Here is a 25,401-nt window from a genome sequence, read left to right on the forward strand (position 1 = left end):
AGGCTTTCCTGATGTTACACATGATAGGACGCTGAGACAGAGGGCGGGATTTTACCGCCCCGTACGCCACGGGAATGGGAGTGGGTGAGGGGAGGACCATGGAAAGGTCCGTTGACCTCGGGTGGGAATTTACAGTTTCGGCATGAATGAGGGCATAAAATTCCACCCATAGAGTCATAGAAATATACAGCACGGAAATAGGCCCTTCAGCCCAACTTGTCCATGCCAACCAGGTTTGTCAAACTGAACTAGACCCATTTGCTTGCGTTTGGCCCATATCCCTCTGAACTTTTCCCATCCACGTACCTGTCCAAATGTATTTTAAATGTTGTAATTGTACCCGCCTCTACCATTTTCTCTGGCAGCTCATTCCATATACGGACCATCCCCTGTGTGAAAAAGTTGCCCCTCGGGTCCCTTTTAAATCTTTCCCCTTTCACCTTAAATCTACGCCCTCTAGTTTTGGACTCTCCTACTCCACGGAAAAGACCATGTGACTTTTTGCCTCATCTTTCCATTGAACCTCTCCCACTTTGTTGTGTGTCCCAGTTTAGTTTGAAAGATTTCAACCAGAATCTCAAATCTATCAAGGGCGGCATGGTGACACAATGGTTAGCACTGCTGCCTCACAGCACCAGGGACCCGGGTTTGATTCCCGGCTTGGGTCACTGTCTGTGTGGAGTTTGCACACTCTCCCTGTGTCTGCATGGGTTTCCTCCGGGTGCTCCGGTATCCTCCCACACTCCAAAAATGTGCGGGTTAGGTTGATTGGCCATGCTAAATTGACCCTAGTGTCAGGGGGATGAGCAGGGTAAAATGTGAGGTTACGGGAATAGGGCCTGGGTGGGATTGTGGTTGGTGCAAACTGGGTGGGCCGAATGGCCTCCTTCTACACTGTAAGGATTCTATGATTCTATGGTAACGTTATAATCCCTTAATCTGAGCACAGGTCTCCAAAGGGGCTGCATGGCCTACTCCAATATCGACTTGTTGCCTCCACCATCTGTCCTGACCAGAGGACAGGCCCCACAGTGGGCCGGTGGTGGGCTTCACCGAGAGATGCTCTGGCCGCTTTCAGCTCTGCGGCTGAGCTCTGACTAATCCCAGCACGGATCCCCGGCGCTGGTTATTTCCCATAAAAATCCTTTCAAAGTCCCTTTGGCAGCTGAGGTCTTGTGCTTTAACAGTCAAGAGGGGGAAACTATGAAAAGGGCCAGATGGCAAATGGAAGAAAAACAAGTTGACGACCAATTTGGAAGCTTCAATAAAAAAATAATCTCCGTAGGAAGTAGAGGCAAGAGGTAAAACATGTTGTCATAACATCAGAAGAATGCTTTAATAAATACATCATGAAGCACCGTTATGTTCAACAGGTCTGCCCCACACCCATGATGAATAGAACATGATGCTAACCACTCCTTTCCCCAGCCTCCCCACATCCTCACCACAGCCATATTATATCCGGAGAGAACCGATAAGTGCAAAAAATAAACATGAACGGCCCTGGAAACTGAGCTTTTATCTCAAGGAACATGTTGTAAAAAAGTGACAAATTGCTGCTTCAATCGTCCAGAGCTTTTGTCAGACTTCAGCGGGAATACTGTGTTTAATTCCAGACATTGCCTCACAGTAAATAGAGGGGTGACAGCGCCGGTTCACTCACATTAACCTGGGGCTTGAAGGGGTGATTTCAAGGTCAGATTGTACCAATGTTCAACCGGGAAAATTCCAGCCTCGATTCGCTGTCTGCGCGGAGTTTGCACGCCCGCCCTGTGTCCGCGTGGGTTTCCTCCGGGTGCTCCAGTTTCCGGATGCTCCAGACTGCAAGAAACTACAAAAGGTGGTGAATGTAGCCCAATCCATCACTCAAACTAGCCTCCCATCCATTGACTCTGTCTACACTTCCCGCTGCCTCGGAAAAACAGCCAGCATAATCAAGGACCTCACGCAACCCGGACATACTCTCTGCCACCTTCTTCCATCGGGAAAAAGATACAAAAGTCTGAAGACACATACCAACCAACTCAAGAACAGCTTCTTCCCTGCTGTCATCAGACTTTTGATTGGACCTACCTTGCATTAAGTTGATTTTTCTCTACACCCTAGCTATGACTGTAACACTACATTCTGCACCCTCTTGTTTCCTTCTCTATGTACGATATGCTTTGTCTGTATAGCGTGCAAGAAACAATACTTTTCACTGTATACCAATACATGTGGAAATCATAGAAATCATAGAAACCCTACAGTGCAGAAGGAGGCCATTCGGCCCATCGAGTCTGCACCGACCACAATCCCACCCAGGCCCTACCCCCACATATTTTACCCACTAATCCCTCTAACGTACGCATCCCAGGACTCTAAGGGGCAATTTCTTTTTAACCTGGCCAATCAACCTAACCCGCACATCTTTGGACTGTGGGAGGAAACCGGAGCACCCGGAGGAAACCCACGCAGACACGAGGAGAATGTGCAAACTCCACACAGACAGTGACTCGAGCCGGGAATCGAACCCGGGACCCTGGAGCTGTGAAGCAGCAGTGCTAACCACTGTGCTACCGTGCCGCCCAAAATAATAAATCAAATCAAATCCTCCCACATTCCAGAGATGTGCGGGTTAAGTTGATTGGCCATGCCAAAATGCCACTTAATGTCAGGGGCATTAGCGGGGTAAATACGTGAGGTTACGGGGATAAATCCTGGGTGGGATTGTTGTCAGTCCAGATTTGATGGGCTGAATGGCCTGCTTCTGTACTGGAGGGATTCAATGATTCTATGATTCTAATGTGATTTAGCATTTAGAAACTTGAGGGGTGATCTGATTGCGGCGTTTGATATGCTGATATGGATGGGGGATCTAAAGCAAAGGGACACATTCTTAAAATGAGAGCTAAGGTCAGTTAAGAAGGCTTCAGCTCATAGAACAAAGAACAAAGAAGGGCACAGCCTCCAAACCTGTGCCAATCATGATGATTTGATTTGATTTGATTTATTATTGTCACATGAATTAGTATACAGTGAAAAGTATTGTTTCTTGCGTGCTATACAGACAAAGCATACTATTCATAGAGAAGGAAAGGAGAGGGTGCAGAATGTAGTGTTACAGTCATAGCTAGGGTGTAGAGAAAGATCAACTTAATATAAGGTAGGTCCATTCAAACGTCTGATGGCAGCAGGGAAGAAGCTGTTCTTGAGTCAGTTGGTACGTGACCTCAGATTTTTGTATCCTTTTCCCGATGGAAGAAGGTGGAAGAGAGAGTGTCCAGGGTGCGTGGGAGTCCTTGATTATGCTGGCTGCTTTTCCGAGGCAGCGGGAAGTGTAGACAGTGTCAATGTGTGGGAGGCTGGTTTGAGTGCTGGACTGGACTTTGTTCATGATCATCTGTAGTTTCTTGCATTCTTGGATGGAGCAGGAGCCATACCAAGCTTGCTGGTATTGATTTAGAAATCATAGAAACCCTACAGTGCAGAAGGAGGCCATTCGGCCCATCGAGCCTGCACCGACCACAATCCCACCCAGGACCTACCCCCACATATTTACCTGCTAATCCCTCTAACCTACGCATCTCAGGACTCTAAGGGACAATTTTTAACCTGGCCAATCAACCTAACCCGCACATCTTTGGACTGTGGGAGGAAACCGGAGCACCCGGAGAAAACCCACGCAGACACGAGGAGAATGTGCAAACTCCACACAGACAATGACCCGAGCCGGGAATCGAACCCAGGACCCTGGAGCTGTGAAGCAGCAGTGCTAACCACTGTGCTACCGTGCCGCCCTTTTTCTTAAACACAGTCTGAACAAGCTATGATGCAACCAGAAAGAATGCTTTCTGTGGTGCATCTGTAAAGGTTGAGAGTCGTAGTGGACATGCCAAATTTTCTTTTTTCTTCTGAGAAAGTAGAGATATCTGTGGGCTTTCTTAACTATAGCGTCGGCATGGAGGGACTAGGACAGCTTGTTGCTGGTCTGGACACCTAAAAACTTGAGGCTCTCGACCATTGCTGCTTCATCCTCATTGAAGTAGATAGGGGCATGTTCTCCACTACGCTTCCTGAAGTCAATGACTATCTGTTTTATTTTGTTGACATTGAGGGAGAGATTATTGTCATCGCACCAGTTCACCAGATTCTCTATCTCTTTCCTGTACTCTGTCTCGTCATTGTTTGAGATCCGACCCACTACGGCCGTGTCGTCAGCAAACTTGAAAATCGCATTGGAGGGGAATTTGGCCGCACAGTCATAGGTGTATAAGGAGGGGGCTGAGGACACAGCCTTGTGGGGCACCGGTGTTGAGGATGATCGTGGAGGAGGTGTTGTTGCCTATCCTTACTGATTTGCGGTCTGTGGGTTAGGAAGTTCAGGATCCCGTTGCAGAGGGAGGAGCCAAGCCTCAGGCCACGGAGTTTCGAGATGAGTTTTGTAGGAATAATCGGGTTTCGTAGAACAAAAAGAGAAACCTCCTGCCCTTACTCGGGCCATATCCCTCTGTTCCCTCCTAATTCATGTACCCATCCAGATGCCTCTTAAAGGTTGATGATGTGCCTGCTTCCACCACTCCCTCGGGCAGCGCGTTCCAGACACCCACCACTCTGCGTGAAAGACTTTCACCACACAACTCCCTTAAACTTTGCCCTTCAAATCTAGAACCTTCTCTCCCAGAAGCCTCTGGGTGCTGGGCCAATTGAAATTTTTGAGCCTGTGATGACTATACCTTTGTGAAGCATGAGAAGCCATATTTAGTGCAAAGATAGGCAGCTGGGATTAAGATACAAATCAGCCAAGACTTCATAGAATGGTCAAACAGGCTTAAGGAGCTGAATAACTGGCTCCTATTCCCATATTCTAAAAGCTGCATCTGGACTGACACTGGCGATAGTACAAAGTAGAGAGGAAGATAAGTTGTGAGGAGGACACAACGGATATAGGTAGGTTAATTGAATGGGCGAGGAGGTGGCAGATGGCAGTTGTTATCCACTTTGGCCGAAAAAATAGAACAGCAGACTATTACCTAAATGGGAGACTTGGGTGTCCTTGTACATGAAACACAGAAAATGACCATGCACATATGGCAAGCAATTAGGAAAATGGAAGGTATCATTAAAGTTTATTTATTTGTCACAAGTAGTCTTACATTAATGAAGTTACTGTGAAAATCCTCTAGTTGCCACACTCTGGCGCCTGTTTGGGAACACTGAGAGAGAATTTAGCATGACCAATTCACCTAATCTGCACATCTTTGGACTGTGGGAAGAAACCAGAGCACCGAGAGGAAACCCACGTAGACATGGGGAGAACGTGCAGACTCCACACAAACAGTGACCCAAACTGGGAATTGAACTCGGGTCCCTGGCGCTGTGAGGCAGCAGTGCTAACCACTGTGCCATCCCTCCCTCCTTTGTTGCAAAGCAACATCGGTGCAAAGCAGTCTCACTGCAATTTTGTTGGGCCTTTGTAAGACTATGCTGGGAGTACAGTTTTGGTGTTCTTACATAGTGAAGGACAGAAGGGTTGCAATCAGGGTTTACTGGATTGATTTCTGGGGCTAAGGGAAAGACTGTAAGGAAAGACTGAATGGAGTCTAATCCTGGAGTTGAGAAGAATGAAAGGTGATCTTATTGAAATATAAAGGCTTGACAGGGTAGATGCTTTTTTACTAATTCATTCATGTGCCATGGGCATCGCTGGTTGCCCATCCCTAGTTGCCTGAGGGCAATTGAGAGTCAACCACATTGCTGTGGCTCTGGAGTCACATGTAGACCAGACAAGGTAAATCAAGCAGATTTCCTTCCTCAAGGACATTAGTGAACCAGATGGGATTTTCCAACAATCGACAATGGTTTCATTGTTATTAGTAGATTCATAACTCCACATATTTTATTGAATTCTGCCGTGGCGGGATTCGAACCCGGGTCCCCAGAATATTAGCTGAGTTTCTGGATTAATAGTCTAGCGATAATACCACTAGGCCATTGCCGCCTGAGGGCTGACAGCAGGGCATGATAATCTATTACCAATGGGGGATTAAAGGCTCAAAATAAGGGATTGCCCATTTAGGACCGAGGTAAGGAGAAATCATCACAAGAGTCTTTACTCGGAGGTTGTGAATCTCTGAAATTCTCTACCTCAGAGAACTTGGATGCTCTGTTTTTGAATATCTTCAGAGAGAAAGATAATAAATTTTTAGATGCTGCGGTATGGCGATAATGCTGAAAGTAGTATTGGAGTTAGAAGATCAGTCATAATTGAAGTATTACTGAATGTTTGTGGGTTGGTTAGCTCAGTTGGCTGGACAGCTGGTTTGTGATGCAGAACGATGCCAAGAGCGTGGGTTCAATTCCTGTACCAGCTGAGGTTATTTATAAAGGCCCACCTTCTCAACCTTGCCCCTTGCCTGAGGTGTGGTGATCCTCAGATGAAATCACCATCTCAAAGGGGAGAGCAGCCTATGGTCACTTGGGGTGACCGCATCTTTATTCTTTTAATGAATGGTGGAGCGGACTCAAAGACTTGAATGGCTGACTCTTCTTATTTTTATGTCTTTATCATCCAGTAGAGATGAGGCCTGCCATGAACGGTTCACACAGCCAAGTCAGGGGAATCATGGGACATGCCTTTTACAACAACAACACTTTTATATCGCACCCATGACAAAATGTTTGAAGGCAGTTCACAGGAGTGTTACCAAACATAATCTGACACCGAGCACAATAAGGGGATAATAAGACAGGTGACAAAAAGCTTGATTGAATTTGATTTGATTTATTATCGTCACATGTACTGGGATACAGTTGTTTATTGCGCGCAAAGCATAGCGTTCATGAAGTACACAGGGGAAAAGGAAAACATAGGGTGCAGAACGCAGTGTTGCAACTACAGGTAGGGTGAAGAGAAAGATCAGCTTAATATATACTTGGTTGAAGAGGCAGGTTTTAAGGAATGTCTTAATGAAGGAGAGAATGTCTTAATGAAGGATCTGTTTTGGGGCCACTGCTGTTTGTAATATTTATTAATGATCTGGATGAGGGTATAGTTGGGTGGATTAGCAAATTTGCTGATGACACCAAAGTCGGTGGTGTGGTAGACAGTGAGGAAGGGTGTCGTAGTTTGCAGGAAGACTTAGACAGGTTGCAAAGTTGGGCCGAGAGGTGGCGGATGGAGTTTAATGCGGAGAAGTGTGAGGTAATTCACTTTGGTAGGAATAACAGATGTGTTGAGTATAGGGCTAACGGGAGGACTTTGAATAGTGTGGAGGAGCAGAGGGATCTAGGTGTATGTGTGCATAGATCCCTGAAAGTTGGGAATCAAGTAGATAAGGTTGTTAAGAAGGCATATGGTGTCTTGGCGTTTATTGGTAGGGGGATTGAATTTAGGAGTCGTAGCGTTATGTTGCAACTGTACACAACTCTGGTGCGGCCGCACTTGGAGTACTGTGTGCAGTTCTGGTCCCCACATTACAGGAAGGATGTGGAGGCTTTGGAGAGGGTGCAGAGGAGGTTTACCAGGATGTTGCCTGGTATGGAGGGGAGATCCTATGAGGAGAGGCTGAGGGATTTGGGATTGTTTTCGCTGGAAAGGCGGCGGCTAAGAGGGGATCTTATTGAAACATATAAGATGATTAGAGGTTTAGATAGGGTGGATAGTGATAGCCTTTTTCCTCTGATGGAGAAATCCAGCACGAGGGGGCATGGCTTTAAATTGAGGGGGGGTAGTTATAGAACCGATGTCAGGGGTAGGTTCTTTACCCAGAGGGTGGTGAGGGATTGGAATGCCCTGCCAGCATCAGTAGTAAATGCGCCTAGTTTGGGGGCGTTTAAGAGATCCGTAGATAGGTTCATGGACGAAAAGAAATTGGTTTAGGTTGGAGGGTCACAGTTTTTTTTTTTAACTGGTCGGTGCAACATCGTGGGCCGAAGGGCCTGTTCTGCGCTGTAATGTTCTATGTTCTATGTTCTATGTTCTATACAATAAGATGCAGATAAAGTGGGGGGAATCCCTGAACTCAGCATCTTGGCCACTGCAGGCACAGTCATAGAACATGTAGAACATAGAACATAGAACAGTACAGCACAGAACAGGCCCTTCGGCCCACGATGTTGTGCCGAGCTTTGTCTGAAACCCAGATCAAGCTATTTCCTCCCTATCATCCCCAAGTGCTCCATGTGCCTATCCAATAGCTTCTTAAATGTTCCTAAAGTTTCTGACTCCACTATTCCTGCAGGCAGTCCATTCCACACCCTAACCATTCTCTGAGTAAAAAACCTACCTCGGACATCCTTCCTATATCTCCCACCATGAACTCTATAGTTATGCCCACTAGTTACCGCTCCATTCACCCGAGGAAATAGTCTTTGAACGTTCACTCTATCTATCCCCCTCATCATCTTATAAACCTCTATCAAGTCTCCTCTCAACCTCCTCCGTCCCAAAGTGAAAAACCCAAGTTCCCTCAACCTTTCCTCATAAGACCTACCGTCCAAACCAGGCAGCATCCTGATAAATCTCCTTTGCACGCTTTCCAGTGTCTCCACATCCTTCTTACAATGAGGTGACCGGAACTGCACGCAATATTCCAAATGTGGTCTCACCAAGGTCCTAGACAGTTGCAGCATAACCCCACGGGTCTTAAACTCGAACCCTCTGTTAATGAACGCCAACACACTATAGGCCTTCTTTACAGCTCTATCCACTTGAGTGGCAACCTTCAGAGATCTGTGGATATGAACCCCAAGATCTCTCTGTTCCTCCACATTCTTCAGAACCCTACCTTTGACCAATGACCAATGGAACCCTACCTTTCATCAATGGAATTAATACAGAGAGTTTTTCAGAGACCAGAAATGCAGGAACACGCAGATCTCAGAGAATTGATAGAGTGAGCGGAGTTTACAGAGATGGCAGTGGCAGGGGAGGTGGCACAGACGTGGAGGAATTGAAAACAAGAAAGAAAATTCTACAATTGGTGTTGTTGGATCATGATATGGAGATGCCGGCGTTGGACTGGGGTGAACACAGTAAGAAGTCTCACAACACCAGGTTAAAGTCCAACAGGTTTATTTGGTAGCAAATACCATAAGCTTTCGGAGCACTCCTCCTTCGTCAGACAGATTTCCACTCCATCTGACGAAGAAGCAGTGCTCCGAAAGCTCATGGTATTTGCTACCAAATAAACCTGTTGGACTTTAACCTGGTGTTGTGAGACTTCTTACGTTGTTGGATCAGTCAGGAAGTATGGGGTGATGGACGAACAGGATCCAGTGCCAGTTAGGGCCTAGTTTGGGGTGAGCGCAAGTTGACGGAGGCAACATGGGGAGGTGAGACAGAAGCGTTGGAATTGTCAAGGATGGAGGTATCACTTAGGGCTGGGGTGTTCAATACACCTCCTGCCAGAATTTAGCCATCTCAAGTGAATGAAGTGGAATCCTGTTAGAATTGGAACCTGCCCCAAATTCCTTCATCTTTGGGGGAGGCGATGGCCCAGTGGTGTTATTGCTAGGCTATTCATCCAGAAACTCAGCTAATGTCCTGGGGACCCAGCTTTGAATCTGCTACAGCAGATGGTGCAATTTGAATGAAATTTTAAAAATATACATCTGGAATTAAGAATCTACTGATGACCATGAAACCGTTGTCAAATGTCGGAAAAACCCATCTCGTTCACTAATGTTCTCTAACAAAGAACAAGAATAGTTCCGCACAGGAACAGGCCATTTGGCCCTCCAAGCCTGCGCCGATCATAATGCCTAAATGCATGATGCCTGCCTAAACAAAAACCATACTCACTGACGGAGTCCGTATCCTTCCATTCCCATCCTATTCATGTATTCGTCTAGTTGCCCCTTAGATGCTGCTATCGTACCTGCTCCCACCCCCTCCCTGGGCAGCGCATTCCAGACACTTACCACCCTCTGTGTAAAACACTTGCCTCACACATCTCCTCTAAACTTTTCCCCATGCACCTTAAACCTGTGTCCCCTAGTACTTGACTTTTCTACCCTAGGAAAAAGCATTTGACTGTCCACTCTGTCCATGCCCCTCAGAATCTTGTAAACCTCTATCAGATACCTTTAAGGAAGGTGGCACAGTGGTTAGCACTGCTGCCTCAGAGCGCCAGGGACCGTGATTCGATTCCTGGCTTGGGTCACTGTCTGTATGGAGTTTGCCCATTCTCCCCGTGTCTGCATGGGTTTCCTCCGGGTGCTCCAGTTTCCTACCACAGTCTGAAAGACGTGCTGGTTAGGTGCATTGATCCGAACAGGTTCCAGAGTGTGGTGACTAGGAGAATTTCACAGTAACTTCATTGCAGTGTTAATGTAAGCCTTACTTGTCACTAATAAATAAACTTTAAAACTTTTTTAAAAATCTGCTGTCCTTCCTGGTCTGGCCTACATGTGACTCCAGAGCCACAGCAATGCGGTTGACTCTTAACTGCCCTCCAAGGGTAACTCGGGATGGGCAATAAAAGCTGACTAGCCAGCGATGTCCATGTTTCACGAATGAATAAAAGAAGGTAATAAACTCCTCTTCCTCCCTCCCAGAATCTAGCTATTCAGGCTCCATCGCCATGTAGTTGATGCTTTTGGAGTTGGCGGAGGAGGATGGCTAAGGAAGCTGGCGAGATGAATGAGCAAGGGGTCTGCAAACTTGTCTCAAACAATCTGCTCTAGATTCTGTTCAGCAGAATGGAGTTTGGCTTCAGCTGCTAGGCTGCTGCAATTGCATGCTGTCTCCATAAATAAATCTCTCCTTGTTAACATAACCATCTGTCTCGTAGTGTTTGTGCTTATAAAAAAAATACAATGTATTTGGCCTGAAAACCGGCACGACCTTAACAGTCCCAACTTAGAGGTCAAAACAGAATCCATCCTTATAAACAACCCGACGGCAACACTTTGTTATTGTCCAACCGAGGTGCGGCCTGAATCTGCACGTGCTTCATTAAGAGTTGGTAAGGTCTGGAATTCCCTCTCCATCTGTCATTCAACAATAATTTGCATTTATATGACATATTCCGTGCAGTAAAACACACCAAGGTTCTTTATAGAAGCCCTATCAGAAACAATCTAACACTGGCCGGGGTTCCATGCCCATTGCTGCAGTGCTTTGAGGTGGCAGAGGCAGCCACCATTGCAGGATCATCCAGTCCCACCACTGCCAAAGGGTTTTACCACTGATCGCACCATCCGCCACAGGGAGACGCGCAGTGGGGAGGCTGGAGACTCGATGTCGGTGATTCCGGAAGATTCCGCCGGCGGGAACTGCCGGAAAATTTCAGCCACTGAATCACTTAAGGAGAGATGACCAAAGGATTTGTCAAAGTGATAGGCTTAAAGTGGCATCTTAAAAGCAGAGAGGGAGAGAGAGAGGTGAGGTCGACTGGGTTCAGGTGGGGATTCCAGAGCTCAGGTCTACTTAACCGAAGACGCGGTCACCAATGGTGGGGCAAAGAAGCTGAGAATTGCAGGAACACTGAAATCTCTGTGGATTATTGGGCTGGAGGTGGTTTTAGGGATCTGGAGGATTGAGGGTATAAAGGAGTTCACATAGAAATATAGAAGATAGGAGCAGGAGGAGGTCATTCATCACGATCATGGCTGATCATCCAACTCAATAGCCTAATCCTGCTTTCTCCCCATAACCTTTGATCCTGTTTGTCCCAAGTGCTATATCCAGCTGCCTCTTGATTACATTCAATCTTTTGGCATCAACTACTTCCTGTGGTAATGAATTCCACAGGTTCACCACTGTTTGGGTGAAGAAATGTCTCTTCATCTTTGTCCTAAATGGTCTACCCCGAATCCTCAGACTGTGATCCCTGGTTCTGGGCTCCCCCACCATTGGGAACATCCTCCCAGCATCTACCCTGTCTAGTCCTGTTAGAATTTTATAAGTCTTGATGAGATTCCCCCCCTCATTCGTCTGAACTCCAGCAAAAACAATCTTAACCTACTTGAACACATGATGAGATATCCACCTGTCTGAGTGTCCCTGTATTAGCTTGGAGTAATTCTTTAAAAATCCACTTTTTGATGTCCCCTAAGAATTTTACATTATGTTGCTGCTGTGTGTGACTTGGCAGGCAACTTGTAAGTGATGCTGTTCCCATGCATCTGATGTCCATGTCTTTCATGGGTTTAGGAGGTGCAGTAGAAAAGGTTGCATGAATTACCAATAATTTTTCCTCATTCATTTTTCACCGTTTTTCTCTTCCTCTGTCTTCCTGCCCTGCAAGACAACTCCCAGGAGTTCTGCTTCAGGAAGTGTTGTCCATCTTCCAATAACTTATTCACCTATCTTCATATGTGAACCTTGATTTGATTTGATTTATTATTGTCAGATGTATTAACATACAGTGAAAAATATTGTTTCTTGCGCGCTATACAGACAAAGCATACTGTACATAGAGAAAGAAAGGAGAGGGTACAGAATGTAGTGTTACAGTCATAGCTAGGGTGTCGAGAAAGATCAACTTAATGCAGGGGAGGTCCATTCAAAAGTCTGATGGCAGCAGGGAAGAAGCTGTTTTTGAGTCGACTGGTACATGACCTCCGATTTTTGTATCTTTTTCTCAATGGAAGAAGGTGGAAGAAAGAATGACCGAGGTGTGTGGGGTCCTTGATCATGCTGGCTGCTTTGCCGAGGCAGCGGGAAGTGTAGACAGAGTCAATGGATGGAAGGCTGGTTTGTATGATGGACTGGACAACATTCATGACCCTTTGTAGTTCCTTGAGGTCTTGGGCAGAGCAGGAGCCATGCCAAGCTGTGATACAACCAGAAAGGATGCTTTCTATGGTGCATCTGTAAAAGTTGATGAGAGTCATAGCGGCCATACCGAATTTCGTTAGCCATTGAAGGGCTAATTGAATTGAACCAAGGGTCACTGATCCTCCCTGATTTCCAAAAACCTATCAACAGTGAAAAGAACATGTCTTGACCTTGTTTTTATTGGCAGTAACACTAGCTTTGTTTCCATTCCCTAGGTTGGTACAGAGGGTATTCTCTGAAGAACAGATCTGTTACGGTAAGTCTGATAGCCTTTTGCAGATTTTCTCATCAATGTTAACAGATCGAATGAAGTAGAAATTCAGACAATCAGTCAATTGTGAGAAAGAAAACCCAGAAAGAAGAATGTTTCTACTTTTCAATTTTGATTTGTGAATAATGTGAAATAATTTAGCTTTTCATTACCATCTAATTTGTCCTGTGCCATGCATTGTAATTGGGGTTTGAATTTACTCAGAAGCCACTCTTGACAGGGGAAGGAGGTCCTTGCTCCAAGATTTCTACTGAAATCTGACAGGGCCTCCAACTCTGGTTAAATTTATTCTAGATATTATCACACACAGCTTTGATTTTAGGGTTATGCCCCCTTTGTTTTGGATGGCCCGGCGGCACAGTGGTTAGCACTGCTGTCTCACAGCGCCAGGGACCGGGTTCAATTCCAACCTCGGGTCACGTGCAGTTTTCACGTTTCCCCATGTCTGCGTGGGTCTCCTCCGGGTGCTCCGGTTTCCTCCCACAGTCTAAAGATGTGCGGGTTAGGTTGATTTGTCATGTTAAATTGCCCCTTAGTGGCAGGGGTAAACAGGTGGGGTTACTGGGATAGGGTCTGGGTAGGATTGTTGTCAGTGCAGGCTTAATGGGCTGAATGGTCTCCTTTCTGCACTGAAGGATTCTATGATTCACCCCATGGGGAAAATCATTTCTCTCTGTCTACCCATCCTCGGATGAAACACTTAGAGGGGCAAATGGTGGATACCTGCACAGGCCATGAGATGCACAGGACAAATCAGGTGCAAAATGAACCAAAGCTCCATAGCGGACATGCTCCCAGCAAAAGGTGAACGCCTTCATTAAAAAGTGACTGGCAGAGAAGTGGTTAAACAAGCCCTGTGAAGATTTACAGCAAGATAGATAGGCTATTCAACCCAAATGGTTTACACCAGTACTTATGATAATGCCATCACCATACTGTTCTTTACCCTTTCTCTCTCATGTGCTTATCTAATTTCCCTTTATCAAGTATCTATAGGCCCAGGCTGAGATGATTAATAGCTCGATGGTTCTGCACTGTTGGGCAGAAAGCAGAAGCACTGCTGCTGCAGGCAGCAGGACTGACTAACACAGTGGAAATGCGGCCATCTGCTTTTGGAGCCAATCATTCCTGCCTGATCTCGCAATTTCTGTCAGTGATGACTCCCCTAGTTCATAGAATCATAAAATCATAGAATCCCGACAGTGCAGAGGGACGCCATTTGGCCTATCGTGCCTCCACCAACAGCAATCCCACCCCAGGCCCCACCCCGGCAACCCCATGTATTTACCCCTTGACAATTTACCATGCCTATCCACCTAACCTGCACATCTTTGGACACTAAAGGGGCAACTTATCATGGTCAATCCACTTAAGCTGCACATCTTTAGACTGTTGGAGGAAACCGGAGCACCTGGAGGAAACACACACACTCTGTGTGTTTCCTCCGGGTGCTCCGGTTTCCTCCCACAAGGAGAATGTGCTGACTCCGCACAGACAATGACCCAGGGGCTGGAATTAAACCTGGGTCCTTGGTGCTGTGAGGCAGCAGTGCTAACCACTGTGCCACCGTGCCGCCCGTCAGAATTAGAATCCCGACAGTGCAGAATGAGGCCATTCTGCATATTGAGTCTACACTGACTCTCCAAAACAGCATCTTACAGAGCCCCTATCCCCATAACCCCACATGTTTACCCTGCCAATCCCCCTAACCTTCACATCTTGGGAAATGAAGGGGCGACTTAGCACGGCCAATCTACCTAATCTGCACATCTTTGGAGTGCAGGAGGAAACCGGAGCACCCGGAGGAAACCCATGCAGACATGGGGAGAACGCACAAACTTCGCACAGACAGTGACCCAAGGCCGGAATTGAACCCAGGCCCTTGGCGCTGTGAGGCAGCAGTGCTAACCACTGGGCCACCCTTATTGGTTAACAGCCACCACCACCAATGGCTGTTTAGGTTCACTGCCGCTTGGGCAGTTGGTCACTGATCGAGGGCATCGAGCAGGATGCAGAACTCCACTTCACTGCTTTAAATTGAGGAGAAAAGAGGGGGTGAGGGGTTAATTCACTTAAATTTCAGTTTCTCTATCTTCCATACATGCTTGAGAGAGCAAGTACTATTGCTCATCCATTTCCTGTCAGATGTTCTCCGAACAGGAAGTACTTTAGCAAGTGCAGCACAGGAACAGTGTCCAACCGATAACATTTGGGCCATGATCTAAGTTCCTGTGTGGCACTGAGCCAAAGGAGCTTACTTGTCAAGCCAAGTTATGCGTAATCATTTTCAGATTAATCACACTTAACTTGGTTTGACAAAGCAACTCTATATTGAGGTAGATTCTGACTTTGTGCATTAGTGTAACACAGGAGTTGGCAGCTTGTTTTACATCACGCAAGGTTGACTGAAATGAAAGGAAAAGTGGGGGAATTGTAAAATATGCTGGCAATTCATTATTATCTACTAAACATCAGTGAACAAAGTAAAAGTCCATCTCAGTGAGAGATATGAAGTTCTTTTTAACTAAAAACGCATCCTGTTTATATTAGAATCATAGAATTCTACAGTGCAGAAAGAGGCCATTCAGCCCATTGAGTCTGCACCGAACAACAATCCCACTCAGTCCCTATCCCCGTAACCCCACGTAGTTACCCTGCTAATCCCCCTGACACTAAGGGGCAATTTAGCGTGGCCAATCCACCGAACCCGCACATCTTTGGACTGTAGGAACAAACTGAAGCACCCGGAGGAAACCCGTGCGGACACGGGAGAACGTGCAAACTCCGCACAGTATATTGTTAAATATAACAATAAAAAATGCTGAAAATACTCAGGCAGTATCAATGGAGAGAGAAATTCAATGACCTTCCATCAGAATTGGAAGAAGGGTTTGATTAATAGAATCCCTACAGTGCAGAAGGAGGCCATTTGACCCATCGTGTCTGCACCGAACAACAATCCCACTCAGTCCCTATCCCCGTAACCCCACATATATGCCCTGCTAGTCCACCTGACACTAAGGAGTATTTTAGCATGGCCAATCCACCTGACCAGCACATCTTTTGGACAGTAGGGTGAAAACGGAGCACCCGGAGGAAACCCACGCAGACACAGGGAGAATGCGCAAACTCCACACATATAGTGACCAGAGGCCGGAGTTGAACCCGGGTCCTTGGCACTGTGAGGCAGCAGTGCTAACCACTGTGCCACCGTGCCACCAAATTGCAGGTTGCCCTATGATTTGGAATTTTTCTTTCAGCTTGTGGCTCCCATCAGTTCGACTGAGATGCTGCCTTGTACTTCTTTAAAAATCACCTCAGTGGAGTGTTCTGGAACTTTCTTCAGGTTTGCAATAGGTCATCGTCAATTTAAAACAATATGGCAGTAAAATGGAATGTAAATGTCGATGATTGGGATATTTTCCCATCAATCAGCACTCTTTGAACGCTTGGTGTCCTTCCTGTCTGCAATCAGATATTATACCTGGAAAATAATTCAGTGCTCTCACTCTCTCCACAGGGAATATTTCCTGCCTCAATTATTCACATCAAAAATGCAGTTGTTGAGCTCAGAGGGTAAGTGTATTTATGTTGGCAAACCCTATGACTTATTGACGTGTTGCTTGGGTGGATCTGAGGGGAGGTGATGGCCTAGTGGTATTATTATGAGACTATTAATCCAGACTCTCAGCTAATGCTCAGGGACCCAGGTTCGAATCCCATCACGGCAGACAGTGGAATTTGAATTCAATAAAAATATCTGGAATTAAGAATCGACTGTTGGCCATAACACCATTGTCGACAGTCGGAAAAACTCATCTGGTTCACTAATGTCCTTTTGGGAAGGAAATCTCCCGTCCTACTCAGTGACTCACCTGATGAAGGAGCAGCGCTCCAAAAGCTTGTGATACCCGATAAACCTGTTGGAATTTAACCTGGTGTTGTGAGACTTCTTACTGTGACCACCCCAACCCAACGCCGGCATCTCCACATCATGGCTATCACCGTTCATAGAGAAGGGAAGGAGAGAGTGTAGAATGTAATGTTCCAGTCACAGCTAGGGTGTAGAGAATAATCAACTTAATGCAAGGTAGGTCCATTCAAAAGTCTGATAGCAGCAGGGAAGAAGCTGTTCTTGAGTCGGTTGGTGCATGACTTCAGACTTTTGTATCTTTTTCCTGACGGAAGAAGGTGGAAGGGAGTGTGTCCGGGGTGCATGGGCTCCTTGATTGTGCTGGCTGCTTTTCTGAGGCAGCGGGAAGTGTAGATGGAGTCAATGGATAGGAGGCTGGTTTGCATGATGTACTGGGCTACGTTCACAACAATGGGGAGAGGGGCGGGCGTGAGGGTGGTGGGGGGTCCTGGGTCCAGTTTCCCTTCTGGAAACTGGATTTCTGCTCCTCCTGTCCCCACCTTTGCTGTTGATCCTTGTTCCAGAGGCTACAGTCCGCCGGGAAAAACTGCAGTGCTCGCAAAATGGCATCTGGACTAAATCTGCATATTTATAAAAGGAGGATCCAGCCAGTTTCCATTTAAAATTGTAGTGGGACTGGGTAGAGTTTTATTCATTTATTAGTGTCACAGGTAGGCTTACATTAACACTGCAATGACGTTACTGTGAAAATCCCCCAGTCGCCACATTCCGGCGCCTGTTCAGGTACACTGAGGGAGAATTTAGCATGGCCAATGCACCTAACCAGCACGTCTTTCAGACTGTGGGAGGAAACCGGAGCACCCAGAGAAAACCCATGCAAACATGGGGAGAACGTACAGACTCCACACAGACAGTGGCCCAAGCCGGGAATCGAACCCGGGTCCCTGGCGCTGTGAGATTGCAGTGCTACCCACTGTCTAGGGAATACAGGACATTGGTGAGCGAGGGCACAGGGTAGGAGGAGGAGTACCGCTGGATCGTGTCTCCATGGGGCACAGACTGCCCAAACAGGAAGGACTTTATGCCCAGCCCACAAAAAGGTTTGCCAGGTAAAACTGTGCCCCCTCCCCTCCCCACCCCCCTTCACCAATACCCACTATTGGTAAAACACCAGCAGTGGTGTGTGAAGGGCCTTAAATAGCCATTTAAGGGCCTCAATACGACACAAAATTGGCAGGACTTGCAGATAGTGAGGAGCATTGTCAGAAGCTACAGAAGGATATCGATAGGCTGGAAATTTGGGCAAAGAAATGGCAGATGGAGTTCAATCCTGATAAATGCGAAGTGATGCATTTTGGTAGAAATAATGTAGGGAAGAGCTATGTGATAAATGGCAGAACCATAAAGGGTGTAGATACACAGAGGGACCTGGGTGTGCAAGTCCACATATCCTTGAAGGTGACGTCACAGGTGGAGAAGGTGGTGAAGAAGGCATATGGCATGCTTGCCTTTATAGGACGGGGCATAGAGTATAAAAGTTGGGGTCTGATGTTGCAGATGTATAGAACGTTGGTTCGGCCGCATTTGGAATACTGCGTCCAGTTCTGGTCGCCACACTACCAGAAGGACGTGGAGGCTTTGGAGAGAGTACAGAGGAGGTTTACCAGGATGTTGCCTGGTATGGAGGGGCTTAGTTATGAGGAGAGATTGGGTAAACTGGGGTTGTTCTCCCTGGAAAGACGGAGGATGAGGGGAGACTTAATAGAGGTGTATAAAATTATGAAAGGCATAGATAGGGTGAACGGTGGGAAACTTTTCCCCAGGTCGGTGGTGACGTTCACGAGGGGTCATAGGTTCAAGGTGAAGGGGGGGAGGTTTAACACAGATATCAGACGGACATATTTTACACAGAGGGTGGTGGGGGCCTGGAATGCGCTGCCAGGCAAGGTGGTGGAGGCGGACACACTGGGAACGTTTAAGACTTATCTCGATAGCCATATGAACGGAGTGGGAATGGAGGGATAGAAAAGAATGGTCTAGTTTGGACCAGGGAGCGGCACGGGCTTGGAGGGCCGAAGGGCCTGTTCCTGTGCTGTATTGTTCTTTGTTCTTTGTTCTTCCAAGGGCATGCGGGCTGCCCGACCCCTCCCTGCCGCTGATAGAATATTCCCAGAATCTCTGCAGTGCAGAAGGAGATCATTCAGCCCATCGAGCCTGCCCCATGGGTCGGCGACATTCATCTTGTCTCCACTGTGAGAGCTGATCTTGCAATATGTCTGTCATCCCACTCCCATGGCGATGGGGCGGGGGGGGGGGTGGTAAAATTCCACTCTAAATCTTCGTTACTCCACTGTCACAGGATCGACATCCTGGAATTCCCTTTCGAACAGCTCTGTGGCTGCACTTGTACCACATGAACTGCAGCCGTTCAAGAAGGAATGAACAATAAATGCTGGCTTCACCAGCAATGCCCATATTCCATTATAAAAAAGGGCCTGTTAGATCTTCTGTGCCCCTGTCCCGTGAGCTGGAGATATAAACAATATACATAAAATATATCAATGAAAAATATGTCATTTTGGGAACTGCAACTGATGCCTCTGATTCAGCCGACTAACAAATTGAGTCCCAGGCTTGTCCAGGGCCTGTATTCCAGCTTTGTTAATAACTATGATAAAATTTGAATCTTTAAAATTTTCAAATATGCTTAACTTGCAGTTATCACTTTGAAGTGCTTGATTCTAATTTCAGTTTGTGGCCTTGAAGCATTGCACCTAGAAAAATCAAGAAAGTGTGGATGGGGGGATGTAATAAGTCCTTGGAGGCAGAAGTCCCATTACTAAAATGCCTTTATTTGATTTGATTTAATTTGATTTATTATTGTCACATGTATTAACATACAGTGAAAAGTATTGTTTCTTGCGCGCTATACAGACAAAACATACCGTTCATAGAGAAGGAAAGGAGAGAGTGCAGAATGCAGTGTTACAGTCATAGCTAGGGTATAGAGAAAGATCAACTTAATGCAAGGTAAGTCCATTCAAAAGTCTGACAGCTGCAGGGAAGAAGCTGTTCTTGAGTCGGTTGGTACATGACCTCAGACTTTTGTATCTTTTTCCCGAAGGAAGAAGGTGGAAAAGAGAATGTCCGGGGTGCATGGGGCCTTTAATTATGCTGGCTGCTTTGCCGAGGCAGCGGGAAATGTAGACAGAGTCAATGGATGGGAGGCTGGTTTGCGTGATGGAGTGGGCTACATTTACGACTTTTTGTAGTTCCTCGCGGTCTTGGGCAGAGCAGGAGCCATACCAAGCTGTGATACAACCAGAAAGAATGCTTTCTATGGTGCATCTGTAAAAGTTGGTGAGAGTCGTAGCTGACATGCCAAATTTTCTTAGTCTTCTGAGAAAGTAGAGGTGTTGGTGGTGTCTGACAACAGCAGACAGAGTGTTTCAGTTAGCAGTCTATACCAGGAGTCCCAGCGGAACTGACACTCCTGGTTAAATACAAAGCAAGGGGGTCCCTGATTGGCCCATCAATTTGGTCCTTAATCAGGCAGTTCATATTCTAACAGGCCCACCTCAATTGCCTGATTAAAGTCGTTACTGGGAGGTGCAGGGAAGGGGAATCCAAATACCTTTACAGAGAGGATGACTAGTTTTAACAGATCAGAAAGGTAGTCGTAAAGCCTCAAAGTGCCAATTTCACTGAAGCGTTTGACGTGCAGAGTGTGATGATTTAATCGGATTCAAAGCGGGAATATTTTTCCTGTTCAACGAGAGAAATGGTTCCTCCCAGCCGGTCATTGTCAAAAACATAGAAGTGTGTTTAATAGATTCAGTGAGTGGTGTTGGTGTTGAAGCACAAGGAATAGGACAGGAAATTGGTTTATCAGATGGCCATCCATCAAAACAAAGTAGCTCAGGGAAGAACATCTCATAGCGAGAGGATTTGAGCATAGGAATAGGGATAGACTAGACAGGGTAGATGCAGGGAGGATCTTCCTGATGGTGGGAATGTCCAGAACCAGGGGTCACAGTCTGAGGATTCGGGGTAGAACATTTAGGATGGAGATGAGGAGAAATCTCTTCACGCAAAGAGTGGTGAGCCTGTGGAATTCATTACCACAGGAAGTAGTTGATGTCAAAACATTAAATGTATTCAAGAGGCGGCTCGATATAGCGCTTGGGGCGAATGGGATTAAAGGTTATGGGAAAAAGCAGGATTAGGCTATTGAGTTGGACAATCAGCCATGTTTGTAATGAATGGCGGAGCAGGCTCCAAGGGCCAAACGGCCTCCTCCTGCTCCTACCTTGTATGTTTCTATGCTTTACTGCAATTGTATAGGGCATTGATGAGGCCACACCTGGAGTCTTGTGTGCAGTGTTGGTCTCCTTATCTGAGGAAGGATGTCCTTGCTATAGAGGGAGTACAGCTAAGGTTTACCAGGTTGATTCCTGGGATGGCAGGTCTGTCATATGAGGAGAGATTAAGTCAGTTAGGATTATATATGAGAGGGGATCTCATAGAAACTGTCAAAATTCCAACAGGATTAGACAGGGTAGATTCAGAAAGAATGTTCCTGATGGTCGAGGCGGGGGGCGTCCAGAACTAGGGGTCATAGTTTGAAGATAAGGGGTAAACCTTTTAGAACTGAGGTGTGGAGAAATTTCTTCACCCAGAGGGTGGTGAATGTGTGGAATTCACTATCACAGAAAGTAGTTGGCTGATTTCAAGAATAAATTAGATATAGCTCTTGGGGCCAAAACGTTTCTGATTTAAACAATAAGTTAGATATAGCTTTAGGGGCGAAAGGGATCAACGGATATGGGGGAAAAGGGGGGATCGGGATATTGAATTCGGTGATCAGCCATGATTAAAATGAATGGTGGAGCAGGCTCGAAGGGCCGAATGGCCTACCCCTGCTTCTAGTTTCTATGTATCTGTGGGAGAGCAGCAGGGACAGAGGGAAAACTGGGTTGGTCATCATTCTCAGCTCAGAGCAGTTTCTTGCTGTAAAGCGATCCTTTTTCTGAAGCCAGTGGCCAGCTCTGGAGGACAGCAGCAGCGATTGAAAAATGTTCTCATTCTGCCAGCAATTTTACTGTCCTGATAATATTAAAGGTTAGGTTGAAAATATTCTAGTCACCCGCCTGCTATATGGAATTTGCAAACCCATTTCACATCACAGGCAGCAATTTGATGAAAAAATTCATTTTGTGCTCTTGTCTTTGACCAACTCTGCGTGCTAACAATTCCAATCTAATGTACTCCCACATATCTTATTCCTTAATTATTCATTACAGTAACTTCATGGAACCTTATCCTTGGCTCTTAGGCAGAACGAGTTACATTTGGAAATCTAAATGTTGTCCCCTGGTGTCATTACACTTTTAATTATCTTTTAAACTGATATTTTCGTTTTCTGCATTTGATAGTTAACTCTTCACCAGTGGGCTGACAAATGGTAGATGGAGTTTAATTTAGACAAATGCGAGGTGATGCATTTTGGTAGATTGAACCAGGGCAGGACTTACTCAGTTAATGGTAGGGCATTGGGGAGAGCTACAGAACAAAGAGATCTAGGGGTACATGTTCATAGCTCCTTGAAAGTGGAGTCACAGGTGGACAAGGTGGTGAAGAAGGCATTCGGCATGTTTGGTTTCATCGGTCAGAACATTGAATACAGGAGTTGGAATGTCTTCTGAAGTTGTACAAGACATCGGTAAGGCCACACTTGGAATACTGTGTGCAATTCTGGTCACCCTATTATAGAAAGGATATTATTAAACTAGAAAGAGTGCAGAAGAGATTTACTAGGACTTGATGGTTTGAGTTATAAGGAGAGGCTGGATAGACTGGGATGTTTTTCTCTGGAGCGTAGGAGGCTGAGGGGTGATCTTATAGAGGTCTATAAAATAATGAGGGGCACAGATCAGCTCGATAGTCAATATCTTTTCCCAAAGGTAGGGGAGTCTAAAACTAGAGGGCATAGGTTTAAGGTGAGAGGGGAGAGATCCAAAAGTGTCCAGAGGGGCAATTTTTTCACACAGAGGGTGGTGAGTGTCTGGAACAAGCTGCCAGAGGTAGTAGTGGAGGCGGGTACAATTTTATCTTTTAAAAAGCATTTAGACAGTTACATGGATACGATGGGTATGGAGGGATATGGGCCAAATGTGGGCAATTGAGACTCGCTTAGGGGTTTTAAAAAGAAAAAGGGGGGCATGGACAAGTTGGGCCGAAGGGCCTGTTTCCATGCTGTAAATCTCTATGACTCTATGACTCTGTGACTCTTGACACGTATATCCGTTTGCTTGAACTGTTCAAAAAGCCTCCGTCGAAACCCCTCAATTTTTCTCGCTCCATTTGACTCTATTTTATGGTTGCTACCGGAGTAGACAGAAGGAACTTGCATTTTAAATGCCACCTTTAACAGTCTCAGGGGGTCCCAACCCCTTCACAGGCAGTGAAGTACCTTTAAGGTCAAGGCAGAAACTGCTGGGAAGAGGCAACAGCTCAGGCAGCAGCAGTAAAGGGTGAATGTTTCCAAAGGACAATACAGCACAGGAACAGGCCCTTCGGCCTACCTAGCCTGCGCCAATATACAGTTTCCATTTCATCTCCCGTCCATGTGTCTACCAAGATACACCTTGAACATTGCTAACGTGCCTGCTTCCACCACCTCCACTGATGTGGAGATGCCGGCGTTGGACTGGGGTGTAGGCACAGTAAGAAGTCTCACAACAGCAGATTAAAGTCCAACAGGTTTATTTGGAATCATGAGCTTTCGGAGCGCTCCTTCATTAGGTGAGTGGAGAGGCATTTTTCGACAAAGACACAATTGCAAGAGAATTACAGATATATATGCCGTGTTTGTGAACCTACCTCCACTCACCTGATGAAGGAGCAGCACTCCAAAAGCTCGTGATTGCAAATAAACCTGTTGGACTTTAACCTGGTGTTGTGAGACTTCTTACTGTGACCACCTTCACTGGCAGTGCGTTCCAGGCACCCACCCACTCTCTGTGAAAAACTTTCCCCACGTGTTTCCTTTAAACTTACTACCGTAAACCTGTGCCCTCTTGTAGTCGACCCTTTCACCCTTGGAAAAAGCCTCTCACTATCCACTCTAACAATGCCTCTCATCATTTTGTAGACCTCTATCAGGTCTCCCATGAGCCTCTGGTCTTTCCAGTGAAAACAATCTGAGCTTATCCAAGCTCTCCGCATACCTAAAACCCTCCAGACCTTCCTTGCACCCTCGCCAAAGCTTCCACGTCCTTCTGGTAGCATGGCCGGTTGGTGACCTTTTATCAGATGAAACTGTGTTCTGAATTTTTGGAAAGTGGAGGTGATGGCCCAGTGGTATTATCGCAGGACTATTAATTAAAACTCAGCTAATGTTCTGGGAACACGGGTTCAAAACCCACCTCCGCAGATGGTGGAATTTGAATGCAATTTTAAAAATCTGGAATTAAGAATCTACTGATGACCATGAAACAGTTGCCGATTGCCAGAAAAACCGATCTGTCCTTTAAGGAAGGAAATCTGCCGTCCTTACCTGGTCTGGCCTACATTTGACTCCAGAGCCACAGCAATGTGGTTGAACCTTAACTGCCCTCTGAAATGGCCTCACAAGCCACTCAGTTCAAGGGTAATTAGGGTTGGGCAATAAATGTTGGCCACCCAGTGATGCCCACATCCCATGCAATAACAGAAAAAGGCAGAATTTACAAACGGGGTGGGGTGGGGCGGGGGGGGGCGCTCGGACAACCCCCCCTCCTTTGAGACCCTCCAGAACACATCCCCGCCTGTTCCAGCAGCCCGTGATACCTTTTCATGCTCGAGCGAGCATTGATTCACAGGATCGCACCCGCACCGGGAAAAAGATCCCGCCTTGCTGAGCTACCAGCCAGTCAGATTGCCCAGCAGTTTAAAGATTATTTATTGTCACAAATAGGCTTACATTAACACTGCAATGAAGTTACTGTGAGAATTCCCCAGTCATCACATTCCTGCGCCTGTTCGGGTACACTGAGGGAGAATTTAGCGCGGCCAATGTACCTAAGCATCACGTCTTTCGGACTATGGGAGGAAACCGGGGCACCCGGAGGAAACCCACGCAGACCCGGGGAGAACATGCGGGCTGACAGTGACGGATGTGCAGATGGACAGAACGTCCGTACTGACAGCTAAGGAACATAGAACATAGAACACTACAGCGCAGAACAGGCCCTTCGGCCCACAATGCTGCACCGACCAGTTACAAAAAAAAAAAAAAAAAAACTGTTACCCTCCAACCTAAACCAATTTCTTTTCGTCCATGAATCTATCTACGGCTCTCTTAAACGCCCCCAAACTAGGCGCATTTACAACTGATGCTGGCAGGGCATTCCAATCCCTCACCACTCTCTGGGTAAAGAACCTACCCCTGACATCGGTCCTATAACTACCCCCCCTCAATTTAAAGCCATGCCCCCTCGTGCTGGATTT

General features: G+C 46.4%; 1 protein-coding gene across 1 annotated transcript in view; it reads left to right on the plus strand.

Moving 5' to 3' along the window:
- LOC144500809 (dedicator of cytokinesis protein 2-like) overlaps positions 1–25,401 on the plus strand; it is a 1,379,043-nt gene that overhangs the window by 104,131 nt on the left and 1,249,511 nt on the right. Inside the window, exons 3-4 of the mRNA XM_078224279.1 lie at positions 12,982–13,022; positions 16,558–16,613. Of these exons, the coding sequence (XP_078080405.1) occupies positions 12,982–13,022; positions 16,558–16,613 (97 nt within the window). The remainder of the gene's footprint in view (positions 1–12,981; positions 13,023–16,557; positions 16,614–25,401) is intronic.

Source organism: Mustelus asterias, chromosome 1, assembly GCF_964213995.1.
Source record: "Mustelus asterias chromosome 1, sMusAst1.hap1.1, whole genome shotgun sequence".
NCBI classification, from domain to species: domain Eukaryota; kingdom Metazoa; phylum Chordata; class Chondrichthyes; order Carcharhiniformes; family Triakidae; genus Mustelus; species Mustelus asterias.